At 37.4% G+C, this 12,681-nt stretch overlaps 1 protein-coding gene across 1 annotated transcript in view; it reads right to left on the bottom strand.

Moving 5' to 3' along the window:
- KCNH7 (potassium voltage-gated channel subfamily H member 7) overlaps nucleotides 1–12,681 on the bottom strand; it is a 231,377-nt gene that overhangs the window by 17,764 nt on the left and 200,932 nt on the right. The window contains exons 12-14 of the mRNA XM_075756815.1: nucleotides 12,338–12,590; nucleotides 8,890–9,095; nucleotides 6,106–6,205 (exon numbers count right to left, since the gene is read on the bottom strand). Coding sequence (XP_075612930.1) covers nucleotides 6,106–6,205; nucleotides 8,890–9,095; nucleotides 12,338–12,590 — 559 coding nt within the window. The remainder of the gene's footprint in view (nucleotides 1–6,105; nucleotides 6,206–8,889; nucleotides 9,096–12,337; nucleotides 12,591–12,681) is intronic.

Here is a 12,681-nt window from a genome sequence, read left to right as displayed (position 1 = left end):
CAAAGCTTTACCATTTTCAAAACATGGCAGAGATGAGTTCTTAAAGGTGCACACACATTTCTTGAGACATTTTTTAAGCTGGTAGAAATAATTTATCTAAAGTTCCGCCAGACACATGCATTTGTGTATCTATAAGTCCTTGTTCAAGCACCTTGGTACAGTAGATGTCTGCAGACTCATCAGACCTCAAAATATGAAACACCACCAAAGACTTGCAATTGCTCCTGAAACCTGGGGTGAGGAAATCCTTATATTCTTCCGTGCATTTTCGTTTTCCTCCTTCTTTCTCACTTCTACTCATTGTGATTCCCTTCAAATTTCCCACCTATCTTTAAGACCCGTACTTACAAAATGTACTGTCAGATTTGTGTGTAGTATTTGACTAACACCAAGGAAAAATGATGTCTATCTAGAAACTGATGCAGGAAGATCCCTGTTACTAGGAAAAGTAGGTTACTGGTGGTATTTTAGGAAAATTAAAACATTTTCTCCTTTCAGTAGTAAAAAGGTCCAAAGTTCTTATTTTTCTGTGACTGTTTTAAATGATAGAAAATTCCTTTAATTCCAATTTCGTTCATAATTTGGGAACTCCTAAGTCTTCACTGGGGAACCTAAAGATAAACACTAGTGAAATTCCATCGTTATAGCAAGTCCTGGCAAGTTTGCTGAAAGGTTCCAGTAGGTTGGATAATGATAGTGGAGGGAATGAACTGTACCGGAGAGAGCTGCTTGAATTACTGTTCTGTCCTAGTGCTGCTTGTGAGAGTTTGGTAAGTTAATGTGTCTGTTGCTGTGTTTCCTCTCTGAGCTATGAAGGTTTGGATGATTCTGGAAATAGGGAACAGTTGAAGATACTGAAACATCCCCCCATCATCTGGGACTAAAGACTAGGTAACTTTTCCATAAGGATCCATGTTCCTTTTATTTTGAATAGACTAAGAAAGGAGCTAGTTTTGAATAAGTGAATGTAAGACGTATTTAAAAACCCAAGAATTTCAAAGTTGAAGTGTGTGCAATTCTTCATTTATTCATTTGTGCCATTTTTAGTACTTTGAGATAAGGTAGGGACAGAGTGACAGCCTTATCTCTGAATTTTCTTTGCTATGTCTGACTTTGTATCAACTTTAATGCTAATCAAATAATAATGGAAGGACACTTCTTCATTAACATTTCAGGAAATAATACTAAATAAATCAGAAATAAAGAATTATGAACATGCACCTCAGAAGGGATTCAGGGAAAAGGCCAAAGCAGTTCTCCTATCAAGTTTAAAATTCTCTTCTCTTTTACAAGGAATTCAGCTTTCACTGTAGTACTCTTATTACCTTTTTTTCTTCTTCTTTTTTTTTTTTTTTTTTCTTTTTTTTTCCAAAGGATGGCTATAGGTATGTGTGACTGCATACAACATTTCGATCAGATTTGGTCTCTGGAAACAGCCTCTCTGGGAGGAACTCCTGCAAACAAGACTCTTCTGTGGAAGCTCCCCAAGGTGGTTCCTAGGCACTGTGGTAACAGCAGTAACAATAACAATAATAGGAGCAGATGGAAAACTGCAGTGATGGGCTCTCTGATGACCATATACTTTTTGTTAGAGGTTTCATACTGAAGGTAAGATTTCGGGGACATGAGGTCTTGTTTCAAGCCATATGCTGCCTGCCAAGATATTAGTTGTTTCCTGGTAATTTAACCACCTGACACTCTGGATGAATATTAGAAACACTTTTCTAATTAAGCCCAAGCAAGCTTTATACTAACAGTTCAACACAGTTAAGTAAGAGCTTCAATTTTTGTCCAGATTCTTACCCTGCTTTCTCGCTGGGGACACAGCACATTGCTTGGCTGAGTCATCTATTCATAAAGTAAGCATTTAAATAAATAAGCTAGGGGAAGGGAACAAGAATGGGACAGAGCAGGGGCAGGGGCGCGTTTTGCCATTCTCTTGGTACTGCTTCAACACATACTTTTAGACAGGAGAATTAGTTCCTGAAAGATTTTCTTGTCTGCTATATTGCCAGCCATGGCCTCTGGATACCTTGTGTAATAAAACTATGTTAATATGGGTTGGCTTCTTAGCCTGGATAGTACCTATAAGCACTGCACATTTAAGTTAGCTATCCTAATCAAGATTCAATTAGTTTAGCAGATCTCTGGCTTCTGTGCTCACTTTGAGAATAGATCAGTAGATATTTTTGGAAAAGTCTGGTCAAGAACTCTTCAAATTAAAATTAAAGTACTCTATAAGTTTACAATATGCTAAAAAAACCCCACTGCAAAATGCATTTTATATCCCACTTGATTGTTACAGTCTCTGTCAAGATGGACAAGTGCAAGTAATAATTGTGTAACAAGATTTTGTAAGAACTTTCTTCTGTGGCCTTTTAAAATTGCATCCATGGAAATAATTCCTTGTTATGAGTTCTCTGGACCAGCTGACAAAAGTTAAAGTATCACTAGCTACCTGAATCTCTGGTTACTAATTTAACAATATAACTCCATTGGAGTTCTTATCATCCTCTCAGCTAGAGTCAGTGGGATGATGTTCTTGGTTTTGGATCACAGCTAAAAATCAGGAATAAGGATTTATTTCAGTGAGGTCATTATTACATTCCCAGTTAGTATGTTCACACTGGTTTATTTAGCCAGTATTTTAATTACCTGGATATGATGGAAAGATTTTATATGCCCTGTCAAAAGAACAAAGGCTGGCTGTGATTTGGCTATGTAACAAGTGCAGTTTTAGCCCCAAATCAGTTTTCTCCTTGGAAAGGATTTCATACCTGATTTCTTCTAGGGCTTCAAGAAAATTATGTGTGAATGCCCAGAACAGGTCCAGAATTTTGATAGCCTTCAGCTAAGGGTTACATGAGTTAAAGTTAAATGCAAAGAATATCTTTTAATGAGAAAAATTGGACACAGGAACAGTCCCAAGAAGGTTAAGATTTTAGAGTCAACATTAACAGAAAGTTAAACAAGATGCTAGCAAAAGTAATAATCCTTGAACCCTAGAAACATCTTTTCAAAGCATCAAGTTTTCAAGCTCTCAGTGAGCTTACTTACATTCTGCCTGTAACTTTTGCATTTTTCACCTGTGTGTTTGGATTTCATATTGATGTAACCAACTCTAGTGATGCCCCATGCAGCAGGGGGTAATAAATTTGCACCCAGAAGCAGCAGAGCAAAAGAAACTTCTTGCCCCTATGTGTTTCCCTTGAAATTAGCTAACTCCCACAGAACTGCTAAAGGAAAATGAGAAATGGGCAAGAAAGGGTTGTATTCTGCACTGCTGAAAGAGACAACTGAATGTAGATGGAGCAGCTTGTTGTCCCTCAGTTTTCTGCAGGAGGCTAACTTGCCAACCCATCTGAGAGCTTTGTTTGGAACTGCCAGGCAGGAATACTGCTTATTTTAAGCAGTCATGGAGAGAGTTTCTTGGCTGACTGTCAAGCACCTATGGCAACTGGCTAAGGCTGCACATGCACCTGTGCAAGGAATATCATCCATTATTCTGAAAGACCTGCAATGAATTTCTTTTGGGTGAGAGCAAGAACAAGCTGGTATATAGCATAAGTGTTAATGTTTGAAGGGGACTTGTGGTATTGCAGTCCTTCCTGGAAACCAGAGAACAAGCTGGTCCCTCAAGTAGCCTTGTAACATTTAAAATCACATATGGCAGAGCCCAATGTACTAGCTAAGATCAATTTTTGTTGACACAGGTAAGAAATGGTGGAAATATGTACAGGTGGAGTGAGAAGGTCTTGCGTAGAATTGGAAAAGTAGTGGTACTAACCGCAGATGCATAACAGAGAGCTGTGTTGATTTTGTTTAACCCCTGATAAAACTCATGCAGGAAGAGTTACCATGACAACAAGGTCCAAATCAGGCTAGCATAAACTAAAGGCTGAGATAACACAATCCCATTTTTAGCACTCCAAAAGGGAGAAAATTGCTGATGATCATGCTAAAGATGGAAACAATAAAATTTCAAGCTGCATAATATGCTAGTAGGTCAACAGCTGAAAGTAAAGAATGCCAGCAAGAAGACCATTTCATGAGCACCACCCCCCCACCCCCCACCCCCCCCCCCAATTACAAATCAATAAGAATTTAGTGAGATGTAAAATATCAAAATATAAAAGTGAGAATTCTGGGTTTCTCTATCCTGTTCAAAGTGCAGTTCTGAAATCAAAATATGATTGTTAACAGTCATCACACAACACATATTTTTAATCTGTAAGAATACTGTGACCAGAAATGCATTTGCCAGCTGTGTGTTGAGGAACTCTGTCTTTTCCACTCCAGTTCTTCTGAGGGAGGCTGCAGGATCATCCCCAAATATTTATCATCATAGACTAACTATGCTGGATCAAAATATAATGCCATTCACTCCTATATGTTAAGTGTTGCAATCAATAGAATATTACTTTATAAGACAATAGTAATCTCTAGTTCTCTACAGCCTCATACAGGATGTAGGATGGACCACAGAAAAGCGACATTGAAGGTCTATGACTATAAGGTGTCTGCTGCAGCTATGGCAACATACAGAGAATCTGAACAGGGACCAGAGAGGGCAGTAAACCCGTGGGCCAAAAGTATACTCAGTTACTGGCAAAGGACTCTTACAATTGCATCTTCACCTCAGACGGACTTCCAACGTACCACACTTCTGTCTAACTTGGACATTACCAGATACCATATGGTCATTACCAGGACTAAGGAGCTTGTTGCCAGCCTTATCTCCTCTTCTCCAGTGGTGCAAGTTTTTTGTTATTTTTTTTCAAAGACAAAACTGTGGGAAAGTATTACTTTCAAAAGTAATAGAAATAAATGTCTCCAAGAGGATGTTCAGTGTAATCTACTGGGCAAGAACCATAAAAGCCTAAGGGTCTTGGTGCCACGGTGACACCTGAGAATTCTATTTGTAATTCTGCAGCAGGCACAACATGAAAGATCACTTCCATCTTCTCTAGGTGGCAGCGTATGTTTTCTCATAAGAAATGTGAAGGTTATTCAGGCAAAGCACCTCTGTCAACAGATACTTTGTGAAGAGCAGATTGAATATTTCATGGGGACATTTTCCTGACAGATTTGTTGTCAGTCTTGGCTTCCTGCCCTAAAGACGCTTCTTTGATCGAACGGCAATGTCATTGTTCTGAGTAGCCACGCTCTGGATTAAAGTCTTCCTTCATCGAGCATTACACCTGCTATGTACGTTTAAAGTGTTCCCATTTATTATTGGCTGCTCTGCAACTCTAAAATTGGTATTATGCTGCATTTAGGATTGGGGTTTAACTGTGTGGTATGAAAGACAGGCATATCAGAAACAGTTATTTGTCAGACAAACCATTGGACCATAGAAGTGTAATGTTATTCAAGGAATTGTGCTTTCCCTATGTAAAAATGAAAATCCTGCGGATATCAGTTTATTTGTCTTCATGACTGTTGCTATCTGACCACAGCTACTATCTACAGTTCCTGGTACTGAATACTGGTGACATACTTTACTGTTTCACTGATTTTTCTTTCATTAGGATTACTTTCAAAAGCCTCTAAGGTGAATGTACATACAGAAAATGTTACCTGAACTCTTACCAGGACAGCCATTTACACATTACCTTATGAATCAAAATCTGACTATGGTGAATCTACTGTGTCCTGAACACAAAATCTTTTAATACCAGGGAGAAACACTACCTAGCATCAAATTCAACAAAGCACTTTGCTGAGGAAATACAATCAATGCTGCTAATAAATATTCCAATAGACTAGCTTCTCCAAACAGTTTAAAGCATGGTGTCTCAGAAAATACATATTGTTTAAGAGATAATATACATATATATGTATATCTCAAGGAAAATAAGGTACTTTAGTGTTTGAACAGCTCTGCACTGATAGGTGTGAAATCATAGAAAGGTGGAACTGATATCCTCTAGTCATATATAACCATATAGGGGACAATGCAGACTGGTTTTGCTGCTCAACTGGATTCTCAAGAGCTGCTACAGTAACAGCCAACATGGGACCCTAATGTACCCAGCATTACCAAGTGAAATACCAATGAATAATGAAGCAGTGCTGTCTAACGTAAGAAATGAAGTTAATTACCTTTCTCTATATCACTTTGAAAGGACAATTTCCGTCTTCGTAGTTTGCAGTTATCTCCATCCGTATCATTAGTAGTTTGTGATCTTATTACGAGGTCAGACTTGATTAATGAAATATGAAACATAATGACAGATTAGTCCCATCTAAAGAGAGCAGGTTTTCAATAGGTGATTGACTGTTAATCCTGTTCAAGCTTTAAGAAAGGCAATATTACACAAGTCAGTCTGCGTCAACCTCTCCATCCCCAGCTAACGGTATTGCTCAATGCTAACATTAAAAAGTTCACGCAAATTAAGCGAAACCAACAATGTCACCTCTGATGGTGAAACAAAAGTATCCTGATAATAAGTTTATATGGAAAGACATGTGTTCATGTGTTATCAGCTTTCTGAACTTGCACAGATGTGGTTTAACTAATCTTCGAGAAAGTAATGAAAAAAATTAAATAACCTCTAACAGAGAATGTATATGATTGCAAGAAGTAATGTGGTAACTGATTGTAATTAGATTTATATTTAACTACATGGCAATGATTATAAAGGTTACATTTTACAACAGTAACTATATATAATATATATATTTATTACATATTTTTATATATGAAAATAAACACCAGACACTTTACCCCGATTATTCTATCTTTCTAGACCCTCCCTTCCTCTCTATCGGATTCAGTTCATTCAGATAGTTATTTCCATAGCAGAACACAGTCTTTTTCCATCCATCTTATAGAAAATGGGTGGGCTTTTTTTTGCCATAATAAATACAAGATGCATTTAACTCTTCTTTCTACTTATTTAAAACTGAGAAATTTACAAATAAGCAAATACAAGACCAGTTATGCTCTTTGTGTACATACCCATGGCATTGGCTTCAGCCTACTTCCCTTCCCTGTGCTAGTGAGGGTTCCCATACCACTCAAGTAAGCAGATTTGCATGTGGGAGAAGGGCAGAGGGAAAGAAGTGGGAAGTGTTTACATCTTTCTCTATTCCCTTCATTGTAAACCTGGTGGGGAAGGTGCTTCAGTGGTGGCCCACTGGTAGAATAACTGCAGGAAGAAAAATGCACTTTTACACAAATAGGAGGACAGGAGCAGAAGTTGAGGCAGAGGCACCTATAATTCAGATAACAAATCTGGATCTGAGTGATGTTTGGAAGATCAGAATGTGCTCATCACTTCTTTTGGGGCATGATTTTCTGGATTGCAATGGATAGTGGAAGGCAAGCGGAATTGCTAGAGAAAACTGATTTTGCAAGCTCAGAGGCATGCGTGAGCCTGTCCTCCCTTCCCCGTCTCTGTGAAGTCTAACGATTTTTTCTTAGTGGCTGGTACAGCAGTAAGAAAGAACAACTGACAGATTTCTATGGAGCAGTGAGGACTTTCTTTGTGTACTCTACACCACAACACAGAAGCTGCAATTTTGTTTCAATTTTCTCAGATCCAAGGAAAAAATAATGATAAAACATTGATGACAATGTAATTTCAGGAAATAATTGCTCAGACTAAAATTGTTAATGTGAATTTATCCTCAAGGAATTTTTCAAATATGTGGACTTTAGTTTTAACATAAATTTATCACTAGATTATAAATTCATTGTATTATATTTCACATGTAATTAATAATGATGACCTTTTCAATAAACACAAAAGGATGACTTTTACAATATAGAATTGATCTTTCATTTTCAGAATGATCTTTTTTTTTAAAAAAAGGATCAAAATAAAAAGAAGTGACATTTCTTGTGAGAAGTTATCTTTATTTTTAATATTTTAAACTAAAGATCCACATGTGAGTAGCAAAGATGTCCCTATCATTTACAGCCCAAACCAGTGTTTTCTGTCTCCTTTTTTCTCAGAAGGCCTTTGAGGCCAAATTATGTTAGTTCCTTCTCGCTGAACCTCTGTTTTTCTTTCATAGTCAGAAACCACAAAATGGCAGTATCTCAGAAATAATGAAATGTAAAGTAGTCATTCTATGGGCAGTGTAGTCCATGTTTCATGGCCAGTGCTGGTGGACCCTCCAACCTTCTAGGGAAAGCTTTAGCACCAGTAGCACGAGCTGGGCACCAGCCTTTCCTCTCTACCCTTCTTGCCAAACCTTCTCTTTCTTTTCCAATTCAGATTGACCTCGGTAGTCTGAGATAAGAAAACACTGGTAATTTTTCTACTTTCTTGAAGATGCAATCTGGGCAAAAGGAGAGTCACTGTGGGAAAAAGAGACCAAGAAATCCCTGCAAATCTGAAGACTGAGTGAAATTTGAGAAGTCCCTTGTATACTTTTAGTCTCCTAGGAGGTAGGGTGCACTCCAAGATAAGAGAATTAACAATTCATGTTTGAAAGGCAATTAAATATTTTCTATTGTTAGGCACAGAATGAATCCGGATAATCTGATTTATCTTTATTTTATGGCTGTACAATTATATTCAGTGTCAAATGTTCCCCTTGTGGTGACCCAGGCTCTAGTCATCTAAAAAACCATATTTTCTGTGACTTTAACAAAACATCCAAAATCCCCCTGGCTGAAACTTTAATACTCTTTAAATATAGAACCAAATCCTGTTAGATTAACAACATCTGAATCATTTCATTGACTTCTGCTGAGTTTAACTTACTTCAGTAGGAGCAATCAAGTGAGTATATTTTTTAAAAATAGGATTTGGCCTCAGGGTTTAGCTTTTAATTTTGCTAACCTTGTGTTTTCAATTGCTATTTTCAAGTTTTGATACTGAGGGACAGATTCAGCCCAATATTAAGAAAAAGAAAATCGCTTATTGTATGTACCTTTGCAGTTTCATCTCTCAGATTAAAAGTCAGTTCTAGATTGGTGAGGAAGAGATCAGAAAATTCAGGGTACATGTCCAAAACTTCTAGTAGATCTTCTCGCTGGATTTTATGCAAATCACAGTAAGTTAAAGCTCTCACATCTGCATTTGACTTTCCTGGTTTTGCATAAAGATGTACCATCTCTCCAAAAATATCATTTTTCCCTGCAGAAAGAAAATTAGATGGCGATTATTATTTTAAACGTGAATAAGCCATTAAATTGAATGATGTATTTCTTTATGACAGTGGTGTAGAATACTTGATTTTACATGAAGTGATACAATCAGATTACCATTGCACATTTGTTGTTGTAAATCAAAAGTATTATTACTAAATATTAAAAATAAAATTATTAAAATCAATGAAATTACATAGACCTATAACTGGACTAAGTGAAAGAAAAATCTACTTTCATCACAATTTTTCTTCAATTCCATCAAAAGAGCATGACTGGAGCAGGGTCCTTTGTCTTTTCTCATAAAAACATTATTTGCTGATTTAAATCATATTCTTGTGATGACAAAGATGTAATTTCTGTTGCTCAGTAGAGTTCAGGACCTGTCTGACCTGGAAGCTCATTTTATTGGGAATTACATGAAGAAATAGACCACACTTGGAATATATTTTAGTAGAAAATGACTTAGTTTTTATATTTTTCAGAGGGAATGCAACACTTCCAAGACACACAAGTTGTTTTAAAGAAGCTCTTTAAACATAGCTGCTTCTATTTTGATAGTATTACAATTCTTTCCATCAATGTTGACACATTCATTGTACTTGTTTGCTGAAATCGTAATCTCTATTTAATTGCTCATTTTCCCCAAATCTGCACCTAACCTTCATAACTGCGGAGCAGCTGCAGCTGTGGACATGTGCAAAATGTGCTTTAAACTAAGGGTTGCAGGGCTTACCTGCAAAATGGGGTTTGGGGAGAACTGGGAAAACACTTGTGGAAAAGAATAGTTGTCATAGCAATTGAGAAATAGTAGACTGGTAAAAAAGAATATAGGGGTGATTTTGCCTCTCTGTTAAACGTTTGTGGCTTTATATTACTGCAAGTTACTGTAAGTAATTCTGGTTTCTCCATTTTCTAAAAAGAAAGCTGAAAACTGGGTGAGCAAGCAGCTAAAAGATGCAAAAAATAATTTAAGGCCTAATTTAGAGTGAGGCTCTTAAAAAGCACAATCTGTTTAGCTCATCAACAGGAAGACTAAGATGTAACCTGATTATATTGTATATATTCTTATAGAGAGAAAAAAATTACTTGGTACTAAATGCCTCTAGACTATAATAAGGAATGCATAGCAAGAACCAATGGAAAGAAATTGAGGCAAGATAATGTCATATTGGAAATAAAGCACACATTTTTAACGATAAAAAAAATTAACTATGGAAATGAACTGCCAAGAAAAGTGATCACTTATTCATCTCATTATGTCTTCAGCTCAAAACCCATTGCTTTTCTTTCACCAAACACAGTACATTAGATACAACAGATAGTTAAAGGTATGAAATGCAACAGGAGTCAGAGGTTAGACAATATAATCTAATAGTCCTTCTGGCCTTAATGTTTATGAATGCAGAGGTCCCTACTCAAGGCATATAATACCTTCTCTGTGATACAACTATTCGACACGATCACAGTATTTTTATATCTGGTCTGCAAAGCTGAAGGAGGTGGTAGATTCTATGAGGTCCACAGCCATCGTATTTTCTAAGGATATGGCACAGAATTATTGTTGTCAGGTCAGTACTGATCAGCCCTTACTCAGCAGCATCACAGTGCTGACGAGTTGAGGAAAATGGGGACAAAACTAACATTTCTCAGAATTCTTTGATTTCTGTGATGAAGTTGCAATACTTGTTAAGGGTAGAAACTTCATCCATGCTACCTCTGTTGAACTGAAATCTTTTCAACCCCAGAGGACAAAGCATTATGTGGTTCTTATGTCCATATCTGTGTGTAAGATTTTGAAAAAGAGGAATTAACTAAAAATGTTTGGCTAAGTATTGATAACCTTTGCTAGGTTTCTGTGTGGTTTCGTTGCAGAGTAATTTTCATTTGTATAATTTTCTATTCTTTTTTAGCAGATTCTTCATGATACCACAGACTCTGACTGGAGGCAGCTATCAGGCAGGCTCCTGCTTCATGGATGGTGCAACAGATGTGGGCCCATAGAGAAGCTCCTTTCAGCTGCAGTTGTGCCCAACTGTCTCTCTTTCTGTCTGGACCACCATTCCCTGGGAAAGCAGGGCTCCAACCCTCGGCCCCCGGTGTAAGGAGCTGTAGGCTGGAAGAGATAACGTGTCATTACCCTGCAGTGTGAGTGCACGGGGATCTGATGTGCATAACATCCAAACTTGACCAGCCTACATCTTTGGTCCAGGAAGAAATTAATGAGTTCGTAAACTTGTCAGTTTTTCTTGATTGTGAGTGCTTTGGAAATTTATATGTTTTGATGTAAGAGCTGAAATCTTCGATGAAGCACACTCTTCATAATCAGGGGAAGACATTCACAAAGGTAAGTAAAAACCTCACAGTGTTATACTTGCATGCTCCCCACTTTGCTTGTGCCTAAAGCTGGCCCAGCTGATGAGGTGTAACAGCATGAGATGACAAATTGTCTTGATAACACCATCTAAACCTAGGGAAGGATTGCTGTAGGCACACCTTTGTACTTCTGCTTACGTATCCACCCTGCAAAGTACTAGCAGAATAATCAGTTACAAGTGGATTAATAGCAACATACTGTTACCAGTCCACATTTTGCTTCAGCTACTTTTCTGGCTGTAAGTTCCTACAGTGGATGATAAACCGAAAGGAGAACATATGAATGATGTTACAGCTGGTGTAGGTTTCTGTACAGCAAAATCCTTATCTACTTAATTATTCTTTGCATTCTTATTACCTGATATTAAATAGGAGAAACAAATCAATAGTATTGTTCAGGCAGGGTATGCTCAGTGGGCAGAAGCAGATATTTCTGAAAACCTCTAGAAGACATTTTGAATGCCTAAAGTAGATACATGCTTTTCTCCAGATAGTATATAGGGGGTCTATGTGTCTCAGTACCTTCATACGCTGTTCAAGAAAAGAGTATCCTTGACTTTGTTTCTTGCAGCATAATCAGAAGTGGAGTAATTTGATATCTGCTTGCCTCAGCTTGCAGCTTATAATTAACCTAGGGATAAACTGACTCACTCCTGCTCTTATATTTTAGATATCCAAGCACATGGGCTCTATATTGCAGTAATGTAGACTTTGGTCCTTAAACGAATTATTTCTCTGCTTGATTTTAAATAACAATGAGTAAAACATTTAAAAATTTCCTTCCCCAGGAGCAACAGTGGATATTTCTTTTCAGTCCCCTGACTCTTTTAACATGCCTTGTAGTGATCTACTTACCAAGAATGGCTACAACAATGTCACTCTTAAGGATTTCAATGGAGCCTCTTGACACAAAGTAAAGAGCAGTGAGAACATCTCCACAGTGCACTAAAGTGTCTCCAGGAGGTGCATGTGTTGTCTTAAATTTCATAGCCAAAGCTCGAAGACAGCCTTTACTGGCCCCTCGGAAAGCTTTGCAATTCTGAAGCAAATTTTGATTGAGGTGCAGACAAATGTCGGCTTGTAAGCATTCTGGAAACCCCTTCAGGACCTGGAAAGACAAGCATAAGGATTTCATGTGAATGCTATGAAAGTTTCTTAATATAATTTTTATGTTTTCTTCCTGGACAGAAAGAAAGAAG

Source organism: Balearica regulorum, chromosome 6, assembly GCF_011004875.1.
Source record: "Balearica regulorum gibbericeps isolate bBalReg1 chromosome 6, bBalReg1.pri, whole genome shotgun sequence".
Taxonomy (NCBI): Eukaryota; Metazoa; Chordata; class Aves; order Gruiformes; family Gruidae; genus Balearica; species Balearica regulorum.
Note: the sequence above shows the minus strand (reverse complement) of the source record. Positions and strands in the feature narration are given on the sequence as shown.